At 37.1% G+C, this 20,666-nt stretch overlaps 2 protein-coding genes across 2 annotated transcripts; one reads left to right on the forward strand and one right to left on the reverse strand.

Annotated features, from left to right (window-relative positions):
* The first annotated feature begins 4,250 nt into the window (after window positions 1–4,250).
* Window positions 4,251–7,539, forward strand: LOC103942248. The gene is made up of 3 exons (XM_009352444.2): window positions 4,251–5,171; window positions 5,758–5,835; window positions 6,037–7,539. The coding sequence occupies exons 1-3, from the start codon at window positions 4,251–4,253 to the stop codon at window positions 7,279–7,281; spliced, it is 2,244 nt and encodes a 747-aa protein (XP_009350719.2). The 3' UTR covers window positions 7,282–7,539.
* A 317-nt stretch (window positions 7,540–7,856) lies between these two features.
* On the reverse strand, window positions 7,857–11,014 carry LOC103942239 (protein ULTRAPETALA 1). Its single transcript, XM_009352437.3, has 3 exons — window positions 10,660–11,014; window positions 8,940–9,264; window positions 7,857–8,237 (listed from the first exon to the last, which is right to left on the reverse strand). The coding sequence occupies exons 1-3, from the start codon at window positions 10,868–10,870 to the stop codon at window positions 8,063–8,065; spliced, it is 711 nt and encodes a 236-aa protein (XP_009350712.1). The 5' UTR covers window positions 10,871–11,014; the 3' UTR covers window positions 7,857–8,062.
* Window positions 11,015–20,666: the final 9,652 nt, after the last annotated feature.

Below are 20,666 nucleotides of genomic sequence, written 5' to 3' on the forward strand. Positions count from 1 at the left end.
CTACAAATTGAAGTAAAGATTTTGATTTGGATTTTTTATGCATCAATGTCTTTGATTTTTATTCTTACCAATGAATTCCAATGCACTATATATGTGTGTGTATATATATGTATTTACATTTAACTTAAACTTGGTTCTTTTTTTTTTCTTTTTTGTAGATGCCAATGATTAGCCAAAAAAGGAAACGACCTCTTGTTTCAACAAGAATCCCGCCTCTGCCATCCTAGTCACGATCTACATCTGCTATCGGACTTTTGACTGAATATAAGGTTTTGTTATTTAAGAATCTAGTTGCTAACATGATCCATTTTTATGGCTACTTAATTTCTTCCATTTATAGTTGATCTTATATATTGATAATTACTATCTCATTCAATGGCAAAAAGCAGATGTAGACATGGCAAAGGTTTCTTGATGACACAAGAGGTCGTTTCCTTTTTTGGCTAATCATTCGCATCTACACTAAAAGAAAAAAATAAAAAAAATAAAAATAAAAAACCAAAAACAAAAACAAAAACCAAGTTTAAGTTAAATGTAAATACATATATAGATGCAGCGCATTGGAATTCATTGGTAAGAATAAAAATCAAAGATTTTGACGCATAAAAAATCCAAATAAAAAACTTTACTTCAATTTGTAGTGCACCCTAAGTTACAAGAGCCGAACAATAACATGGCATGACCAATAAAAAATCAGAACAAAAAGTAATGGTAGCCTAAAGGTCTTGAACCAAATTATAATTAAGCAATATATTAAATAGTTTGGTTATATCCTCACCATTAAGCCCGGTTGCTGCTTCTACAAAATTATGGAGATGATCGTGAGAGCGAGAGAAGCGAGAGAAATGATAAAGGCAAGGATATGTATGAGAGTTAGTTAAAAGTACGAGAACCCTAATATATAATCTTAGGGATTTAGGATCGTCAAAATTGTTTCTGAGCGGGAAAGACCCCGCCAAGTTGTTACAAGATAAATATGAATTCTTATGAAAGTGAAATCGGATGGCACGCTGAGAGCAAAGAATATGGGAGGGAGATCATGAGCAATTGGGGATGTGAACCAACAAAATAGGAATAGAAATATTATGGGAGGAGATCATGAGCAATTAGGGGATGTGAACCAACAAATAGGAATAGAAATATTATGGGAGGGAGATCATGAGCAATGTGAACCAACAAATAGGAATAGAAATATTATGGGAGGGAGATCATGAGCAATTGGGGGATGTGAACCAACAAATAGGAATAGAAATATTATGGGAGAGAGATCATGAGCAATTGGGGGATGTGAACCGACAAAATAGGATTAGGAAGAATATAGGAGGGTGATCATGAGTAATTGGGGGATGTGAACTGACAAAATAGGTTAGGATTGCCTGGGGAATTTGATAAGTTTGTTTTTATCACGTAGAGTTATTATCACTTTGCCGATGACATACTTTGTTGCCTCTCTTATTAGTTTGCTGATGAAATACCTTGCCTTACATTGTCGGCTAATATTTCAATATAGCAGGAAAAGTTTCAACAAGAGTTTATGTAACACCCTGACCCGAAAATTTTATTTCTGAAACTAATTTCGGTGATAGGCCAAATTAAACTCTTGTTTATTTAACTATCACAAATCACAATTCTTTATTTAAATTTCTTAATCACTCACAAAATCTATAACCAATATTTACTTACCATAAACATAAGATTAAATTTTCAAATTATTCACCAAATTTCTTCTCTTAAATCAAATTCCCAATAAAAGATTAATCTCAATTATTGAAGGCTGCATCTATCCCCTGTTAGACTGCCTACGTACCCTTAAGTGGGATCAAGCCTTTCACAGTTCACCATTCATTCTTTTATCCATTTCCGAAAATATTATTGTAACGGAAATATTCAACATTAGCTTTCATAATCGAATCGCATCAAATGGGTACCAATTATGGATTTAAAATATCAAAATTTGCATGAAAAGGCAGCGTTGGCCCACTGGTCACGCGCCATCGCGGGTGGTGGTTTCCGACGAACGGAAACCAAAGTTTCCGACTAACTCTAAAAATTACCAAATTTTACAGGCAAGTAAATTTCAATGAGAGGAACAACTTTCATATATGGGCCGAAGTCCAATTCGGCTAAAAAACACCTTCTGCCGGAAAACCCTTGAAATGGTGAGCTTTAATTCTTCACATCCGTAGCTCCACCGCCCCCAAACTTGTTTGGGCTTTGTTCCTAGGCTCAATAGGATGCTAAAGGTGATGGTGATCGAGGGTAAACATTTCAGAAATGGTGGATCAACGGCAAGGTGCCACCGTACCCACCGGTGTGGGTTTCACCAAACCAAGGCCAACTCTCATCCTTTTTGGGGTGGAAATTGAAGAGGAAAGGCCAATGTGAAGTTTCCAAGTGCTGGCTCAATGAAAATCGCCAGAAAAACGATGGAAAACCACCGGGTTAGCTTCGGGTCAAAACCGGGTCCTGGTAGGGGAAACTGGTCGCGCGGTCACTTTTTCCCCCTCTCCTTTCTCTCCTTTCCCCTCTCCCGATTCATTCCCTATCTGATTTAGCAGTTCCCCCCATTGGTCACTCCTTTTTCCTTCCCCTTTTTTTTCCTTCTCTCGTATTTCTCTCCCTTTTCACATCCTTTCCCTGGAGCCTTCCAGATTTATGGTAAAATGACTATTTTGCCCCTACTTTCGTTCGTTTCTATTTCATTCGTTATAATTCCGTTTGTCGAACGGTTTTTGCCTATACGCTCGTGGAATCGTCCTATATCCAAATATGTCAAGAAATAGGATAAAATATATGAAAATAAAATACGTTCTCGTAAAATTACGCTTAGTCATTTTCGTCTTTTCCACTTATCGATAAATTTTTCGAAGTAAGTTATAATAAATCCCGGAAACAAAATTCTAAAATTTCTCTAATCAAAATTTTCATAACCATAAATCTATTTATTCCCGATTTACTCCACATATTCATATATTTTAAATTTTCAAGATATTACAGTTAACCCGTCAAAACAAAATTCGTCAGGGCATCGAATTTACGCGTACAAAATGATCGTCGACTAACATTCCAATTTTCTCGACTAAGATTGGCATTGTAAAGTGGTTGTGGTGTGAATATTTAGCCGACAAATTAAAATTTTCCTCAATAAAGGACTCTTGTGCCAACAAAATTTTGCTTTAAAGACTTATAATTTGTCGGTAAAATTATAATTTCTAGTGGTGTGTATTAGCAGTTGTAGGCCTGTGCTGCCGGGCATGTATATGTATATATAACATAAAACCCCATGTTTGTTGCATGTAACGGATTAAGATTGTAATCAAATTATCAGACCCAACCTTTAAATTCATATACAGTTACAAATACATTCTGTTAAGATTAAATTCGAATTGAAATCTGATATATTGACATGTCTAGTTAGAAAAAAAAAAAAATCAAATTCTATGGGTTAAAAATAGTAAAAGATTTTTGAGACATTTTGATCTTTCTAATTTTAGTCTAAAATGTCACATGAGTAATAAATATAAGTGTACAATCAACGAAAATAATGAAATTGAAGCCATTTGACCGCTTGAACAAATGGTTCAAAATGGTTGATGAATATATGGAAAATTTTAATACATTTAAATGCAAAAGTAAAATAAAAAAACTAAGCAAATGTCCTACGAGTAATAAATATAAGTGTACAATCAACAAAAATAATGAAATTTGAGTCATTTGATCGTTTGAACAAATTGTTCAAGCAGTCAAATGGTTCAAAATGGTTGGTGAATATATAGAAAATTTTAATACATTTAAATGCAAAAGTAAAATAAAAAACTAAGCAAATTACATCGATAAAATTGATAAATACGATAAACTATATATCATAAGTTGAATATAATAAACTCAACATAATATAAGTTACATTACGTACAACATAAACTCCAAGTAACAAAGGTGCTAAATGCAACAACACAACAAAGTCTAACCTCCTAATTCCCTTACCCTAGGATTTTGGTCCTTGATGAACCTCTCGAAACGTCGTCGTAGGAGATCGTTTTAAATTTTATTTTTTGTTAAAATAACTAATTTACCGAACACTCCGCCATCTTCTCGTCTGAAAAATGTTCAAAACCCTAGCTAGGGTTTAAGCACTCTCCTGACCGTTTCCAACCCAAACCCCAAAATCTATAAATTCGCTTTCTTTCAGTACCCATGGATTTTCACTCATCTAGTTCCCCCGCCCAATTTCTTCTTTCTTGCGCTCACAGATGGTAGGGCTCATCCCTCAGCTAACACTCGAAGACCTCGATCCAGCTTCAAAGCCCAAGTATTCGAAGGACCCGCCCGACTCCGTTGATCCCAGAGACCTTTCGGTTGCAGATTCGTTCTTGGATTTTGATTCCATAGAGGATTGGTTCAAGAATATTGATATGGCGGAAACAGGGCAGTTTAAGGCTGAGGCGGTTGACGCAGAGTATATTGGAGGTGGGTTCGAGCCGGCGGGTGATGGGTCTGTGCCGATTGATTATGGGTCTGGTTGTGCGGTGAAGGTGGAGGGTCAAACGTTGGAGAATTCGGGTTGTTTGATTGCGGAAGAGTTGGGGAAGGTTAATTTGCTTGGAGGGTGTGAAGAAAGTTCGGTTCTTGATGGTGGGAATGGTATGAAGAGTGAAGTAGTGAGTTGTGATACCGGGGAAATGAAACCGGTGAGTAATGAGAATGGGAGTGAGGGTTTGAAGTCGAAGATTGAAGGCGGGAATGGGATGGGCAGCGAAATGGTGAGTGGGAATGGTGGGAAGAGTGGAGCAGGGAATGGTGAGTCCGAGAGTGAAAGCTCGGAGTCTGAGAGTGAGAGTTCGTCGTCGTCGTCATCGTCATCATCTGAGAGTAGTAACTCTAGTGATGATGACAGCAGTGATGATAAAGAGGAGGAAAATAGGAAAGGGAAGATGAATGTGGAGGTGCAGGAGAGCAACGAGGGTGGTGAAATGGAAGAAGGTGAAATAAGGGATGCTGATGGAGGGGAGGAGGAAGATAAGATATTCGGTATGGATAACGAAAGTGAGGATGATGATGATGAAGATGAAATGGTTGCTTGGGCCGATGCTGAAACTTTTGACGAGGGAGACGGCGATGAGGATGATGTTGGAGATCTGAAGGGACCCATTAGGTCCAAGAATGAGCTTGAGGTAAGAAAAAGTTCATTGGTTATCTCGTACTTTGAAGCCGTGAATGGATTTGTGCACATTTCAATTGAGAAGTTGATATGAACATTCGGTGAGAGGTGGACATAGAGTTCCTATTTCATTCGTTAGGTCGTTACTGATAGATTAGCTTAGATGAGGAGTACATGTTGATTTTGTTTTAGTGGAGATAAGAAGATAGACTCCACTGTGATAGTGGAGCTGGCTTGTCTGACTTTGGTTTGGGATTGGGGAAACGAAAGGGTACTTGGGATCATCTTTAAGCTTGCAAGAAAGTCGTATTCAGGATTTTCAGTATTTTTGTCTAATATACAGAATTCTCTTTAGTAAATTGAGTACCTTGCTCAATCGCTCTGGAATTAATAACGCATTGTAAAAAATTTAGCATTTCTGATGTTGCAGTACTTGCAAATTTTTTTGGAATTAGCTTTTCTATGTTTCTTTTTACCATATTCTCGATTCTATGATATCTTAAAACATGCAATGCTTGCTAAACCTTCAATGAAATTAGCTTTCTGGAGTATCTAGTACTGCTTCAAATAGTTTGACAGGATTGCTTTGAATTTCGCAGGTGCTTCCCCCAATTCCTCCGGTGGAGGTGACTTTGCAACCACATCATCAGATGCAACCTGTGGGAGTTGTCTTATCGGTAAGCTCATAAGGATGTGAAAGCTTTTTTTTATTTTTTTATTTTTAATCTCAATTATGCAAGGAAGCCGATATTGTAACATGAACTTTATCAATCTCTAGTGTCATTGAAAATTTAGAATCTAGTGACACTCTAGAAGGTGCTTATTGTGATTTGTGGTATTGTTGCCTAATCGGTTTGATGCCAATTTGAATTTTACAGGTTCTTGGTACCCAAGTCATCGTAGAAGGGGTAGAGAAGCACAACCCTCTAAACGAGGGTTCGATTTTGTGGGTAACTGAAAGTAGATCTCCGTTGGGGTTGATAGATGAAATCTTTGGACCTGTCATACAACCTTACTATGTGGTGAGATTCAATTCAGAAAGTGAAATACCTAGTGGAATACAAACAGGAATTTTGGTCTCTTTCGTTCCGGAGTTTGCGGATCATGTGCTTAATAACAAAGATGTTTACCGAAAGGGTTATGATGCATCTGGTGCAAATGATGAAGAGATATCAGATGAGGCAGAATTTTCAGATGATGAGAAAGAGGCTGAATACAGGAGGATGCAAAAAATGTCAAAGAGGGGAATGAAGGACCAAAATGTTGGCAATAAGAAAAACAACAGAAAACGGGGTAAAAATAAGCCGGGACCCTGGAAAAATGGTCAACCTTCACCGCAGCAAACACCAGTGGATGTGGTTAAGCAGCCTCCCAATCAACACCACCATCCTTTTTCTCCAGGTGTACCATCTTCTGCTGCAGTATCACAAAAATTGGTTAGTCGGACTGGATTAGTTCCACCATTTCCAGCTCCTACACAGGTCGCTGGTATCAACACAACTTCAAATGGAGGTTGGGCAAATGGAGTGCCGTTTCAGCCACAAAACACATCCTTCCCTAACGGATTTCCAAACAATAGTTTTCCAAGTCTTCCACAGTATAATCCTCAATATCCTTATCAAATGTCTATTCCGAACAGAATGCCGTTCTATCAGCAGGCTGGTGCTGTCTTACCGGGCCAACAGTTGAACGCCTTTGCAGGACCTGCGTATTCACAAGGGATGATGGGTCAACATGGGTTCAATCAAACAGCCTTTGGGTTAGGTTTACAGGGCCAACCCATACCAGGCCAACAATTCAATGCCTTTGCAGAACCCAGGGTGGGTCAACTTGGTTTTAACCAAAACACGTTCGGGATGGGATTACAGGCCCAACCTTCTCACCCAATCTTCAATGCAGATCAAGGAATGCCATCAAATGGATTACATTCCGAACAAAACCATAATTTGCCACAATCCGTCGCAAATGCGGGCAATGTGGACAGCCAGCAATGTAATCAGGGCGCACCTTCTAATCATGGAAGGAGACCCTCCCATAGAGGGGCTCGTAATTTTGGAAGGAGACCCTCCCATAGAGGGGGTCGTAATTTTGGAAGGGGAAGAGGCAGGCAGCAATCGAGGTGAAAGTTATGGCATGCTCTGCGGCACCCAACACACTGAAGTTAAACTACAAGTAGGCTTTGAGAAGAGCCATCGTTCGAAATCGCTTGTTTTTATGTATTCGGTTTTTACCGTATTTGCTGGTCCAGTATATGAAAGAACATAGATGGTGAACATGTTCTCGATTTCCTTACAATGCAATATCCACCTTAGTTGCATGTAATTTTGAACATCGACAAATTTTGGTCTGTCTAGTAAAAGCGTCGATAATTTTGAATTTAATCCTATCAAGCGTACTTATTTTGTTGTGGGAGCAAATTTTCAAGCCCCAAATTTATAATCTTGCAATAGTTGGTTACCAAAACATGCGTTACCTGAAGGCGTTACCTGAAATTGATCCACAAGATAATCTCTGAAATTAAAAATCAATTAATATAATCCCCTAAAAATGAGTAACATTGATTTGTGACATTCATTTTCAAAGATAACTTTGATTGATTTTCAATACTAGAGACCATCTGATGGGATGAGCCAATTTCAATGACCATTTGTGATAAAAACCCATAATTTAAGGAAAATAGAAAAGAAATATCACCTACTAAGCATGAGAATAAATTATCAAATTAGAAGGTTCTAAATCAGTCAAGAGAACAAGAGACATTAACTCGGGAAATTGTCATTGGAAGCTGCCTTTTTTTTCCAATGTGGGGAACGGGGAGGGGTAGGGGGTTGCTTTCAATGAGGCGATATGGGTACAAGTAACCCATATGATCAAAAGGGAATAGCAGGACTGCAGGGATATTATTCAAGTTTTAGCATTCCTTGTGAAGTCAGTGCAGGTCTGGCAGCTGCAATCCGAGAAACGACAGATTTCGCAGCCAAAGCACACACAAGAAGTACAGCCTTGGCATGTCGGAGAACGGCTGCAGCCTCTATATACCCTTCGACTTGCTCGTTCTTCTTCATCATCACATGTTATTCTGAAATATAGACAAACATTCACATTTGAATTACTGAACCTTCAAAACATATGTAATAACTACAACAAACCAACCATTTTTTTGTATATTGGGTGTGTGCACTAGTTTACAACCTACCATCTTAATCTAAAATGCCTACTGGTGAATGTCAAGGAATAACATCGCCACTTATATTTACTCCCCCAATCGAACGTCCCTATGTGCTTCCTAACGTTTTATTAAATGTGTATTTCTCAACCTTAAGATAACTTGAATGGCAACAAACTACCATTATTGGATGGGTATATGCGTACAAACACCACCTACTCTACCCCAGAAAGTAATAACTACTCAATTTTCCGGAAATGGTGCCACAATCCATCCTTAAGCAGCTAATCCGGCTAATTTCTAACTACTGAATCAACGAAGCTGGATGAACAGTATACACAAACATAAAAAAAGCGATCAATATAGAAGCTACAATAAGCAACCATTCAGTTGTTCTAAAAACTGTCAATAAAACAGCATATTGAAACCAAACTACACTATATAAACATTAGCATAACGATTAAACAGAAACGATATTCATATTATTTCACATTTGTGAGATAAAACTATAACTAGTGTATGGTTCATGAATGGTCGATGGCCTATAGCATAAGAGAAAAACAACTCGATCAATACCAAGTAGAAGTATTTGTTCAATGTAAGGGAGGAACATACTTGTCATACGGCAGATCAGCACATTTCCAATTCACATCAGCCAAAGCATCATGGTAAACCCGACATTCCTCTTTTGTCCGGAGGCGAAACCTGCGCTCCTTGTTGCACCTAGTACAGGAAACAAACTCATCATGGTGACAAACACGTCCATTGTTGGATCTGTGGGAACCATTAGCACTTTTTGATGCCTCGTTATGGTACTTGAGCAGCACCGTTTTACACAGCGGAACCTTCTTCCCGTTATCAATCACCCAAACATTATTTTTCCATTTCCTAGCAGTCTCTCTTCCAGAATGCTTTTCAAATGCAGCAGGAGTCAGTTTTCCTTGTGATTGAAATAAAAAGGAAAAATAAATAAGATGGTTATAATACAAGAGTTGAGCTAAAACAGAAACAAAAATCCTGGATATAAGCACGAAACCTCAATCTGAGCTTTTGTCATGACCATTAAACTAGTTAAACAATACTTAAAACGCATGCATCCCAACGTGTACCATTTTCTGGATATTATTAACAGACCACACGAACTACATATAGCTAACTCAACTACATAATTAAATACTAATGGTTTCACCTCTATCTTGTTGGAACCACAAAAAGAGCCGACAGTAAATACACGAAGGTTGTAAGCAGGTGGACTCCATTATTGGGTCAAGACTGTGTCTTAAGGCAGCAATTTGCTTTACAAACAGAACAACTGTCCTTGATGGACTAAGTTGTTTTATGTGAGGAAAAGATACCGGCAATTCAATGAACACTAAAGACATAAGAGTCTTGTTACGAGATGCCCTAATCTTTCGAGTGTGTGCCAAATTCAGACGCAGGAAGCAAACTTGTGGAATTATCACAAGGACTATATTATGGAAGAATAAGATATGGCACGCCCAAAAGCTGCAATTATGTAAAAGAGGATGCACCGCTAGGTTGTCAGAAAGAGGTATTCTTGGAAACTCCACGCCATAGTGCTTACAGATAATAGCATTGTAGAAACAAGACCAGAAGCGCATAGAGACATCAGATAACACAGTCAAGCTTGAAAGTTATAAGGGTGGCTGCTCATGAAATAACACATTGGATTAACTGTCAATGCCCATAAGCCAAGTATGAAAAAGCAATTTCATCAACCACATTAGTGCTAATTACATCAAAGACGAAAGAAAGATACGCAAAGCCCTACAATAACTAAACCATGCTATGCAACTCTACAACATCTTACTCTGGAAGAGAAAGAACAGAACTCAGGACATATTCGAAACCAAAACCTCGAAAACCAAGTTTAATTACGAGGTTGCGATCGCCACGAAAATGGCAATGTAGGTTTCATTCTCAATACACCAACTTAAAGAAATACTCTTTACTCCACAAACAAGCCAGAAACCATCTGAACTCGACCATATGAAGCAAAAGAGTAGACAAACATATAGCTACCGTACACCCAACACGGAGAAGGCATTCGGTCAGACAAAACAACATACACCTCAACTGTATACCCAGCAAAAATACAATGAACAACTTCCAAAGCAAAAGCTCGTCGTCATCAAATACAAACCCAGCAGATTAACCAGACCAGAAATGGACAGACAGACAGAAAGCCATCAACGTCAAAACCAGTACACGATGAACTAAAGAAGCTCAAAACGCAAACAACATGCATTAAAAATCAAAACCCTTTTCCCCAAAAAGCAAGTGAGAGAGAGATCAAAAGGGCAGAGAGAAAGACCTTCCTGACAGCCAGGGGTGCACTCGCAGGTGATTTCGAGGTCTCCATTAACGAAAACCCTAAGCCTCCCAACAGCATCGCCATATCTGTGGCTGGTGCAGCCGCACGTGACCTCCATATGGTCCGGACCTCTCTTCACCCCGCTCATCTCTCTCAGCTCATCGTCGCTAAACAGCACCAACCCACAGTCTCTCTCTACCCCATTCGCCATTTTTCCGCAAAAGGTGGAGTCTTGATCGAAACCCAGAAATCCCAGAAGGTAAAATCGAAGGAAAAGTCAGAAAATATGGAAGAAAATCAAGGAAAATAACATGGGTTTTCTGGGCTGTATCGGGAACAAGAGAAAAAAAAGGTCGAGAAAAAAAAGCCCAGAAAACCACAAAGAGAGAGAGAGGGGGGAAGGGAGAGGCGAGTGCTGTAATTAAAAGGGTTTCTAAGACGCACGCATATCCATGGATTTATTCGGAGAGATCTGGTGGAGGAAAACGTCGAAAGTTATAGTATTTTTGTAGATAGAAAGATAATAAAGAGGGAGAGGCGTTACGAGTTTGATAGAGAGTGTGGGTGAGATGAGAGAGAGAGAGAGAGAGAGAGAGAGTGAGAGTGAGAGGTTGGTTGGTAATGGGGTTTGAATGAAATATGAATGAATGAAATGAGCTGGCTGTCGTGGGGTGGAGTTCAGCTGAGAAGAGTGAGAAGGGGTTAAAAGCCTCTCTCTCTCACTCCTCTCTCTTTCTCTCTCCTCACTCCCTTTCTCTCCTATTTGCCAATTGCAAGAGATGCATGATATGACATGAGAGGGAAGGAGGGATAAAATAAAGGGAAAAAAAATGGGTCTTGGGGTCGGGGGCTTTCGTTTATGGGAAAATCCCTCTCGTGGGAAGGAGGTGAGGTTTTCGGTTTCTGTTCAAAGTCCTTTTTTTACTCCCCTTCTTTTTACTGCTGCTTGGAGATTTGCACTGTTTTCATAAAAGATGGCATCTTTGATTCGAGCGATAATCTACGCTAAATCCCAACCAGACGGATTTGAAATTTAAAGCAAAAAACAGAGCACATTGATCTAGTCAGTTTGGCTAACAAATAGTCTTAAAACTTTGGTACTGTGGTACTGTGGTGGTGAAGTGAGGTGAGGTGCTGTGTGGTTGGCGCCAGGCAACCAGAGAGGCCGAGGTGTAAGAATTTGATGCAGAAAGTGTACGGAAATGAGTTTGGTGCTGGACTTTTATCGATTAAGTAGTGAACAGAGCCAAAGATTGTGATCAGAAATTGGAGGTTTATACTTGGTATTCTCGTGAGTCGGGATTGGAAAGCAGTAGCAATGACGGTGATTTTTAGTTAGCTTTAGGCTTTAGCAGTTTCAAATGGTGAAACCGACTGTTGAGTAAAACCCAATCCAAAGCTAAACCCTTTTGGCTCTCTCATACGCATGAGCGAAATAGTTCAATATACATTGAGATTTTTTACCGTTAGATCAGTGACCGTATATATAATTTATTGTTCATTCGATGCATGACATATACTGTAAATCTAAGAAAATTGTTGTAAACCATATGATATTTTTTACGAGAGGAGTGTTATAACATTGCAATCACAATTTTGGTTCCTAAAACAAACTAAAAGCCAAACTAATGGTTAACGATTTCTTGTGTCAAAGAAGAAATTTGGCATAGCCGTCTTACTAAAGCATCTCTCACGTTAGTTGGTGGTGAGGTTGGGTAGGATTACAATACAAATTTTTTATATTTTGGTTAGAGGTGCATACATAATAGGTGTAAACAACTCTATCCAAATCATTGTCAACTTTGAATAGAAACTTGGATAGAAAAATAGTCGAGTTAGAAAATGGCAGCTATAATAATTAAAAAGGAGGATATTCACACATTTTTTTTTACCTTTCATATACATTTATTAATTTTCGACCATTGGATTGAATGAATTGACAAATATCAAATGATAGAAATTAACATGCAGTGTGTGGGAGGTAAGAAGGGGTGTGTGGATAAAACCACCTATGAATAATGGCCATTTTTATCAAATGACACAAGATTTACTCATTTGCCCTAATAATAACCAAGATTTGGGTATATTTCCTTACACGATGTTAGAGAATAGAGTCCCACATCAAAGAGATAACAAAATAGCATAGGTTCACTTCTAATGTCACTGATGCATTTTGCGATAAAACTTCACATGTAGTAATAAATTGTTAATTTAGAAACGATATCAGTGATGTTGGTGATGGATCATGTTGCGCCTAAAATGTTTATCATCTTGCGCTAGCTCTCCTCTAAGGGTATTAGAATGAACAATGAGTCTTCAAACAGTTGAGTTGTCTCTAGTCTAATGGATGAATGATGACCAAACTCTTAAAACGTTAAGGTAGCTCGGATATCATAGATTGGTGGCAAACTATACTGAACCTGAAACCTTGAAAATACAAACTTTAGCTTTATCCCACCATCATCTTGCATACTTCGATATAAAGCGAGACTACCATTTCTCAGGTTACCTGAAGTTTTCTAAGGTAACGTTGAACGTCAACTAGTTACACTAATTTAGGAGAAATATGAATTATCATACTTGCAACTTAATTAATTTGACAAAAGTGCTAATATATACTTATATTTTAGGGTATCTCACCAACCCTTAATATGTGGGGATAATTTTATATAGTTTGTGTGTGGAGCCATTCACTAATGTACGTACGTCATCGTTTCATAGTTGCCACATGCATTCTCTGTTTTCTATACAGTATTAAGCTATTTAAAAACAACTTAAAGCTTTGTTTAAAGATGCATTATTGACACTAAGCTTAGAGCCAGCTTCTATATTTGTTGACAAAGTTGGATACCACTAAACATCATCAACTTAGTTCTTAGTTGTTGAGGCTAAACATCATCAACTACAACATTACCTTTTAAATGATCAATGCAGGACGTGTCGATTGTTTAATTAACTTTAAATATACTTGATCACTAGTTTTCATACCATATTTATTATATTATGCACAAGTGCCTATTTCTGTAAGTTAGTTTAAACATGCTCTGTATCTTACATATAAAAAGTCATTTCTATAAATGTAAACTATTGTTAGCACATTATTTTAGTAGTCAAATTAAGAACTACATGAAAGTTTGAGTAAGTTTGATCTCAAGACAGGTAGTGGCGGTGGTGGATGTCAATGTCCGATCTTATCATAAGTCACAAGAAGGCCATTGTGGCGGGGGATTGTGAAGAGATTCTCAACTAGTACTCTACACCATGGAGCATAGTAGGACTGTAGTTAGTTTGGTTTCATCTGTTGATATCTCCAGCAATTTCAACTGGTTGATTCCTACCCATCATTAGCTCATGACTCAGTGCATGCACTAGTCATTACCTATTAATTAGCTAATTGGGGTAAGTTGTTAGCTCAATTTATAGAAAAATTATCCGCTGCATATTTGATGAGCATAGAAATATTGATAAATCAATTTGACTATAACAACGCTGATACTAAATCAGATCAAATCGTGTTGGATTAACATAAAATACATAAACAAGTTAAATAAAGGTATGATATGATGCCTCAACCATGTATGATATGATGCCATCATCATCTTCTTTAGCAAAAGGTAGAGGAAATATTTCAGTGTAGTCCCGTTGGAAAAAGTATGATTGAAAACAAGGCCTAGCTCTTTTCACTGTGGCATGCGATTCGGTTTATGATTGGTTTGATATCCCTTGAAGTGACCTGGCCACACACAGTGACATATATGGGCTTGGTCGACCTTCACCTCTCTATGTGTCGGAGTAGAATTCTCTCTTCTTCTTTTTTTCACTCTCCTTCCCTCTTCTCTTATATGAACGATTATGATTAAGCTACGTTAACATCTTGTATTAATTTTTTATAAAATGAAAAAGACAAAATAAAAAATGTAAGAAAAAGAGATAGAAGATGATGAAAAAAAGAGAAAAGAGAATCATAATCCCTCTGCCTCTCCCTCTCTCTCTTTGTGTTCAAAAAGTTGTACAGCTCTAGCATAAAATCATTAGGCATTAGAAATATATTAATAAAATGATAAAAGTACACATGAAACACTGCCCTGCACACATTTTATGTAACAACAATGATTAACTATAAGCTTTTCTTTTTTCAAAGTGTATAAATAAATTTAGGTGTAAGACAATGATTAGGTTTAGTTAGAGAGTTCTAAAGAGCCGTTTATCTCATTATGTGTATATCTCTGTTCTCAAATGATCAAAACATGTTATTATGGCTATATCTTTGTCAACAAGTGAGCAAACCATATATACACTGAGAAAAGTAAAGAAACTATTGTTTTATCGAGCTTCTTGTATGGAATTTGGTGCATGGATGTGTGTTATTGGAGGTCTTTTGTCCAAACACCGCAAAATACCAAAAGAGGGAGACGAGAAGGTCTTTTGTCTGAATGCCGGACAATACCAAAAGAGAGATGACGAGGTCAAAAACGAGGTAGGAGTCGTCCTCAAATCGGGAGGGTGGGCAATGAGAGTTTTTTTGAGTCTGAGGCGTAGGAAATTGGTAGTCCGGACGCGGGACGCTTGCTATTGGTGCCCATGTTGACTTATTAGCTTTAGCTAAGTTGTGCTTTGCAATTTTCACAAGCCATGATATTACATTGGATTCTTCAGCCGAGAGGACCACTTGGACTTCAAGCATTCTACAAAGTAGGCCTACCCAACTTGAAATGAATTATATAGATTATAGACATACATTTGAAATGAATTATATAGATTATAGAGATACATACATAGTTGATATAGTATACATGAGTTAGGATTCGGAGATGCATGTTTTGATATATATTTTAACATTTACTTTGTACGGCTCACTTTGTAATGTGTTTAACAATCCGAATTGTCTATATTTTAGTACATTATTCATAGATCATCCTTACAAAATTAGACAAATCCAAAATCATAAATACATTTATTCGTAGTAAAAAAAACAAACGAATACGGTTCTACAAAGAAACACTAAATTTAATCCAACGATATATGATTTTCGGATTTGGGTGATTTTTTGTACATGACCTTTAAGGTAAGACATAAAAGGTAGACGGTTTAATCGTCGAAATATTACTGAGTGGGTCCCAAAAAAGTGTATGTCAAAATGTGTTTGAAATATTACTAAGTGAATTCCACCAAAACGTATGTCAAAATATGTGTCGCAAGCATGTATTCTCATACCTAACCTATATATGTATTCTTGTGCCGTAGTCAACTTTCATTCACATTCATGCATTTGGGTCTTTTTCTTAATGTTATGTAACATTTTTTGTCTGGTAACTAGACTTTGATTGGCAAATCCAAAACTTCTTCTCTTTTTGGTCCAAATTTGCCAGCTTATATATACTGACCTCCGGCGGTGCCTACTAACCACCTAACTCCTAGAAAGAGAGCTTTATTTTACTATTTACAAACATGAGATGCAAAAAAACAACAGAATTCTAGGTCATCCATATGGCCAAAACCTAGGTTGGTTACTACCACAAAAAATTCATAAGAATATAATCATATATATATATATATATATATATATATATATATATATATTCTGTGTTGTGCTTGTATATAACAATTATTCCTTATGGGTCGGGGGTTTTTCGGTGTAATGGTCCTCACCTCTTTGCGAGAAAGGTAAGTGCCTTGCTCATGATCATTGCCAAAGAGCTAATCTCGCCTAATCTTTCTCTATTTGAGAAAAAAAAAATCCTTGTTGTACTGCATTAATCAGTAATTTAGTTAAAAGAGGATTGTAATTGCCATTTAGGTTGATAGACTTACCTTTTTATGTTTGAATCAATATAGCTTAATAACATTGAAACCATGAAATTGATAATGAAGCAAAAATATATTGAAAACTTTCGAGTAGAATGGTTCTTGTCATAGTCTAAAATTCTTAATCGTTGAATCCGTAACGATGCTGTCCACGATTGAGAATCTCACAATTAAAAATCCTGGACCATATTACGAGTCGGTCCATCCAGAAAAATCCTCAAATACGAATTGTTGTACATAGATAAGAAAAAAATATTGATTCGTTTGGTCTTTAAAATATATGTCTCAGGCATTGTCAGCGTCTCTCTATTGAAGTGGGGCTTTCAGGTATGGTACGGTGTAAAACTGCACAAAACCCAATGTTTTGTTGATGTCGATATATCTGACCCATACATACATACATTAATAAAGATTGTTCTACAAAGCTTTCCAAGATTACAGAGGTAGCTACGACAAAGTGTTACCACTGCTAGCGCAAGTAAAGTAACCGATACTATTGATAGATAACATGCCATTAACTAATTGTCATGAATTACCGATATTGACAAATCCGTAACTAAACCCTAAATTGTCATGTGGCAAAGAAGTTTGTTAAGAAATGAGCCCACAAAACTTTTTAATCCATTTCTGATGGTCATGGTTCGTGAGTCGTGTTTAACACTGCATGAGATGGAGGGCAACTTGGGACGTAAACTCTAAACATAGTACATATATATATATATATATGTACACGCACATATCCGTGTAGATAGTAGACATATATACACAGAGGGTAATGTTATAGGGTTTCTGTTGTTGAATGTCAGTGTCGGAGTACCTAAAGTTAAGAGGTCTGCTGAGGTCTAATACCGTGTCTCCTTCCTCTACTGCCTGCTGCCTGCTACTCGTACCATCTATCCCCAAAAAAGAACCGTACTCTATGACCATAGTCACCATGAAGTCAACGTTTAAATGTCCCTTTTATTACATTAGTAGAAATGAATTAATTCATTGTATGATGGTTTGAGTTCAAATCTTGTTAGTAGTTAATCTAATAAGTCACTTAGTAATACAGTTTAGTGGTATTCATTTTCACTTGTAAGTGAGATGTCTTATGTTCGATTTTCGCCAAAAACAAATTTGAACCACATTATTGCTAACTCATTGTGAGGTTAAGCCTACCACCTCCCCTTAGTGTAGATATACCATTTGTTCAAAAAAAAAAAAAAAATCTAATCCAACAAAATCTATCGTTTGACTAAAAAAAAAAAATCTCTTTCATTAATTTGATTAATTATTTGAATATCTTTTATCGACAAAAAAAATCTCTCCCATTAATCAATCCTAATTATGTTTTTTTTTTTTTTGACAAAGGTAAAGTCTTTATTATCAACAAACAACTAACATAAGACCATCTTCAACCTTTGAAGTAAAACTTAAAATTTTTAGCTTAGAAAATTTAGGTTTTAACCAAGAAATAGTTTTTCTGCTCCAACTCTCTTGGCCTAAAATTTTAGCCCCATATTATTAAAGAATGAATTAAGGCTAATTTTTTTTTCTAAATTAACTTAAAAAAAATTATGTAGACTATCATAAATTAATTTTATGAATATTTTAACCTAAAATATTTAAATTTCGATAAATATTGAAAAACCATTAAATTTGGATGAATTTTGAGTTAAATAAATTTTTTTTTATAATTATTTTAGCCATTGGATTTAAATTTAGGTCGTTAGATTTGATTATATTCGATCTCAACAGTTGGATTCAATAAATATATAAATATTAAAAAATTAAAAAAAGAAAGAAATTTGAACGTGGACCGTTGGATCAACCAACGGCCCATTTAAATGTGGCCGTTGGATCACAAAAACCAGCCGTTAGGCTATTATGGCTACTAACACACAGGGGACATGCCCACGTGGAAGGGGTCCTGCTGGTGCTGTGGCTAGTGTGTTTGGCGCTTTCGAGAGTGGTTTTTGGGAGTTTAGGCTTCACATCAGGTTTTCCACTTTCACATGTGGGCCCCACCACTAATTTTGGGCTAAATCTTAGCTGGTATTTGGGTTTTTTTTTTTTTTTTAGGTTCTAACACTTAATCCAATTATAGAACAAGGGTTGGAATGAAAGGGGGGAGTATAAGGGAAAATTAAGGATTTACTCCAAAGGTTGGAGTTGGTCTAAAGGGTCCAAATTAAAGATACATAGCAGAAGAAATGGACCCAAAATTACACAATGCGGGGGTCGAAACACAAGTTGGAGCCCAAAAACAAAAACTAGCCTTCTGCAAACAGTGTCGCCTATAGGGTGCATCCCTACATAGCAAAAGAAATGAAATACTATCTCTCACTATTATTGTTTTTCTTAACACACCCTTTCACATGTGGCGAATTTTCAAGCCTTAACAAGTGGGCAACACAACGGGTGGAGCACGTGTGGCTGTTGGGCTTCACACGCGACACGAGACAACCTGCTCCGTGACCATGAAGAAAGTTGAGGTTTTACCATAAAATCAATTAGCAATATAAAAAGTAACCCAACCTTTATAAACCCTTACAAGGTTTCTCCTTTCACCAATGTGGTACTCTTTTACCTTCACATTGTCTCAGCAATATGTTGTTCAAATTCGCTTTTGGCGAGAATCAAATATAAGATATATTACTAACAAGTGAAAAAGAATACTACTAAAACATAGTAATAAGTGGCTCATCTCTATTATTGTTCAGTATTAGTTTATAATCTTCAGAAGATTTGTGGGTTTTGGTAACCTTTCTAGGTTTCTAACCTGATAAAGTTTTCAGGTTTTAAGAGCATCTCCAAAGGATATGTCAAATATAGTACGTCAAAATTTTATTTGATGGCTGATGTGACAAATTGAGTGCAAGTGCTAAATCTTCTTCTTTTCCATCAGATGTGTCAAATATTTATTTTATTATTTTATTGGGCCTAGAGTTACATTAACTATTAAAAAATAATCAAAATTAGTTTTAGTTTGTATTCTATTGGTTGTTTACGGGACCCATACATTAAAAAATTAAATGAAATATATTTGATTCCTTCTTTGTTTGCAGTAAAAAAAGGTAGCTAGAAAACAGGAAGTTAAATGACTCACATGCCACATCATATATGACGTATCCATTGGAAAACACTTGAATGTCTTTTAATCCTATTTGGCATATTTGACATCTTATTTGGAGATGGTCTTAAGCCAAATCATTTTTTGGACAGGTACCAGTAGATGAGTATATGGAGGAGGTATGTGAATCATCATCACTCAGCAAGGGTGATTGGTGATGGGATTTGGGTTTATTCCATTCTATGCTAGCTTTATCATATTCGTTACCCTCGCCCTGACCGCCATTTCTGGGCTCTTTACGGCCCTACATGGCGGAGAGAAATTGCCATTCTCATAATCAAATGACTCAAGTGGGTATTTTGTGATTTTTGTGGAGTCTCATTTGAAAAGATCATTGGACACCGATGGGGGTTGCGAAACTAAGCCACCTTATACAAAGTTTGAGTCATAGGATGATGAGGACTTTAAGCGCGGTGTGTCATCCGAGAAATCAATATATCTTGAGATGTTTTGTTGACATTGTGTGTTAAAAACCGATCTTTACCAAGTGCAACAATTGTCCTCATTGGAGACGAGAATGTAAATAAAAAATGGACCGGAGGCTTTTGGCTTGTCTCCATCTGAGCTTTGATCGTTACCCATGGCTGGAATCAACGACACAATAAAATAGAAGAAAACGCTCGCTGCATAGCTGCGAGGGAATACAGCAGCGGAAGAGAAGAAGGCGGAGCAATAAAAGGAAAGAAAATAAGTTAAACAATTGCGACCTATCTCAAAATACCAAGCAAAGTAAGCTGGTGATGGTTATGAAGCTATATTTTCTCTATGCAAATGCTTTTGCTTAACAAAATACCAAGCAACGACCGCATTTGACCATTGTCATCTATCTTTGTCATCCATCTAAGACCACACTTGACTTGGCTTGGCGGCGTTAGTTTGCAGGCCTTCCAAATGACAGACTGATAACGGGATATACCTAACGACAGTAAAGTTTTGCCGTCAAGCGTGACTGTGACAAAACAACCCTAAGAAAATGGCGGGACGCCTTAAAACCAAAACCAACTGTTCTTCAAAACTATTCCCAGACGCAAACATTTCCCAAAATTAGTATCCCTATTCAATCGCTCTCTCTCTCTCTCTCTCTCTT

The sequence above is a fragment of a genome, unplaced genomic scaffold (assembly GCF_019419815.1).
Source record: "Pyrus x bretschneideri cultivar Hongxiangsu unplaced genomic scaffold, Pyrus_bretschneideri_v1 Contig13, whole genome shotgun sequence".
NCBI classification, from domain to species: Eukaryota; Viridiplantae; Streptophyta; class Magnoliopsida; order Rosales; family Rosaceae; genus Pyrus; species Pyrus x bretschneideri.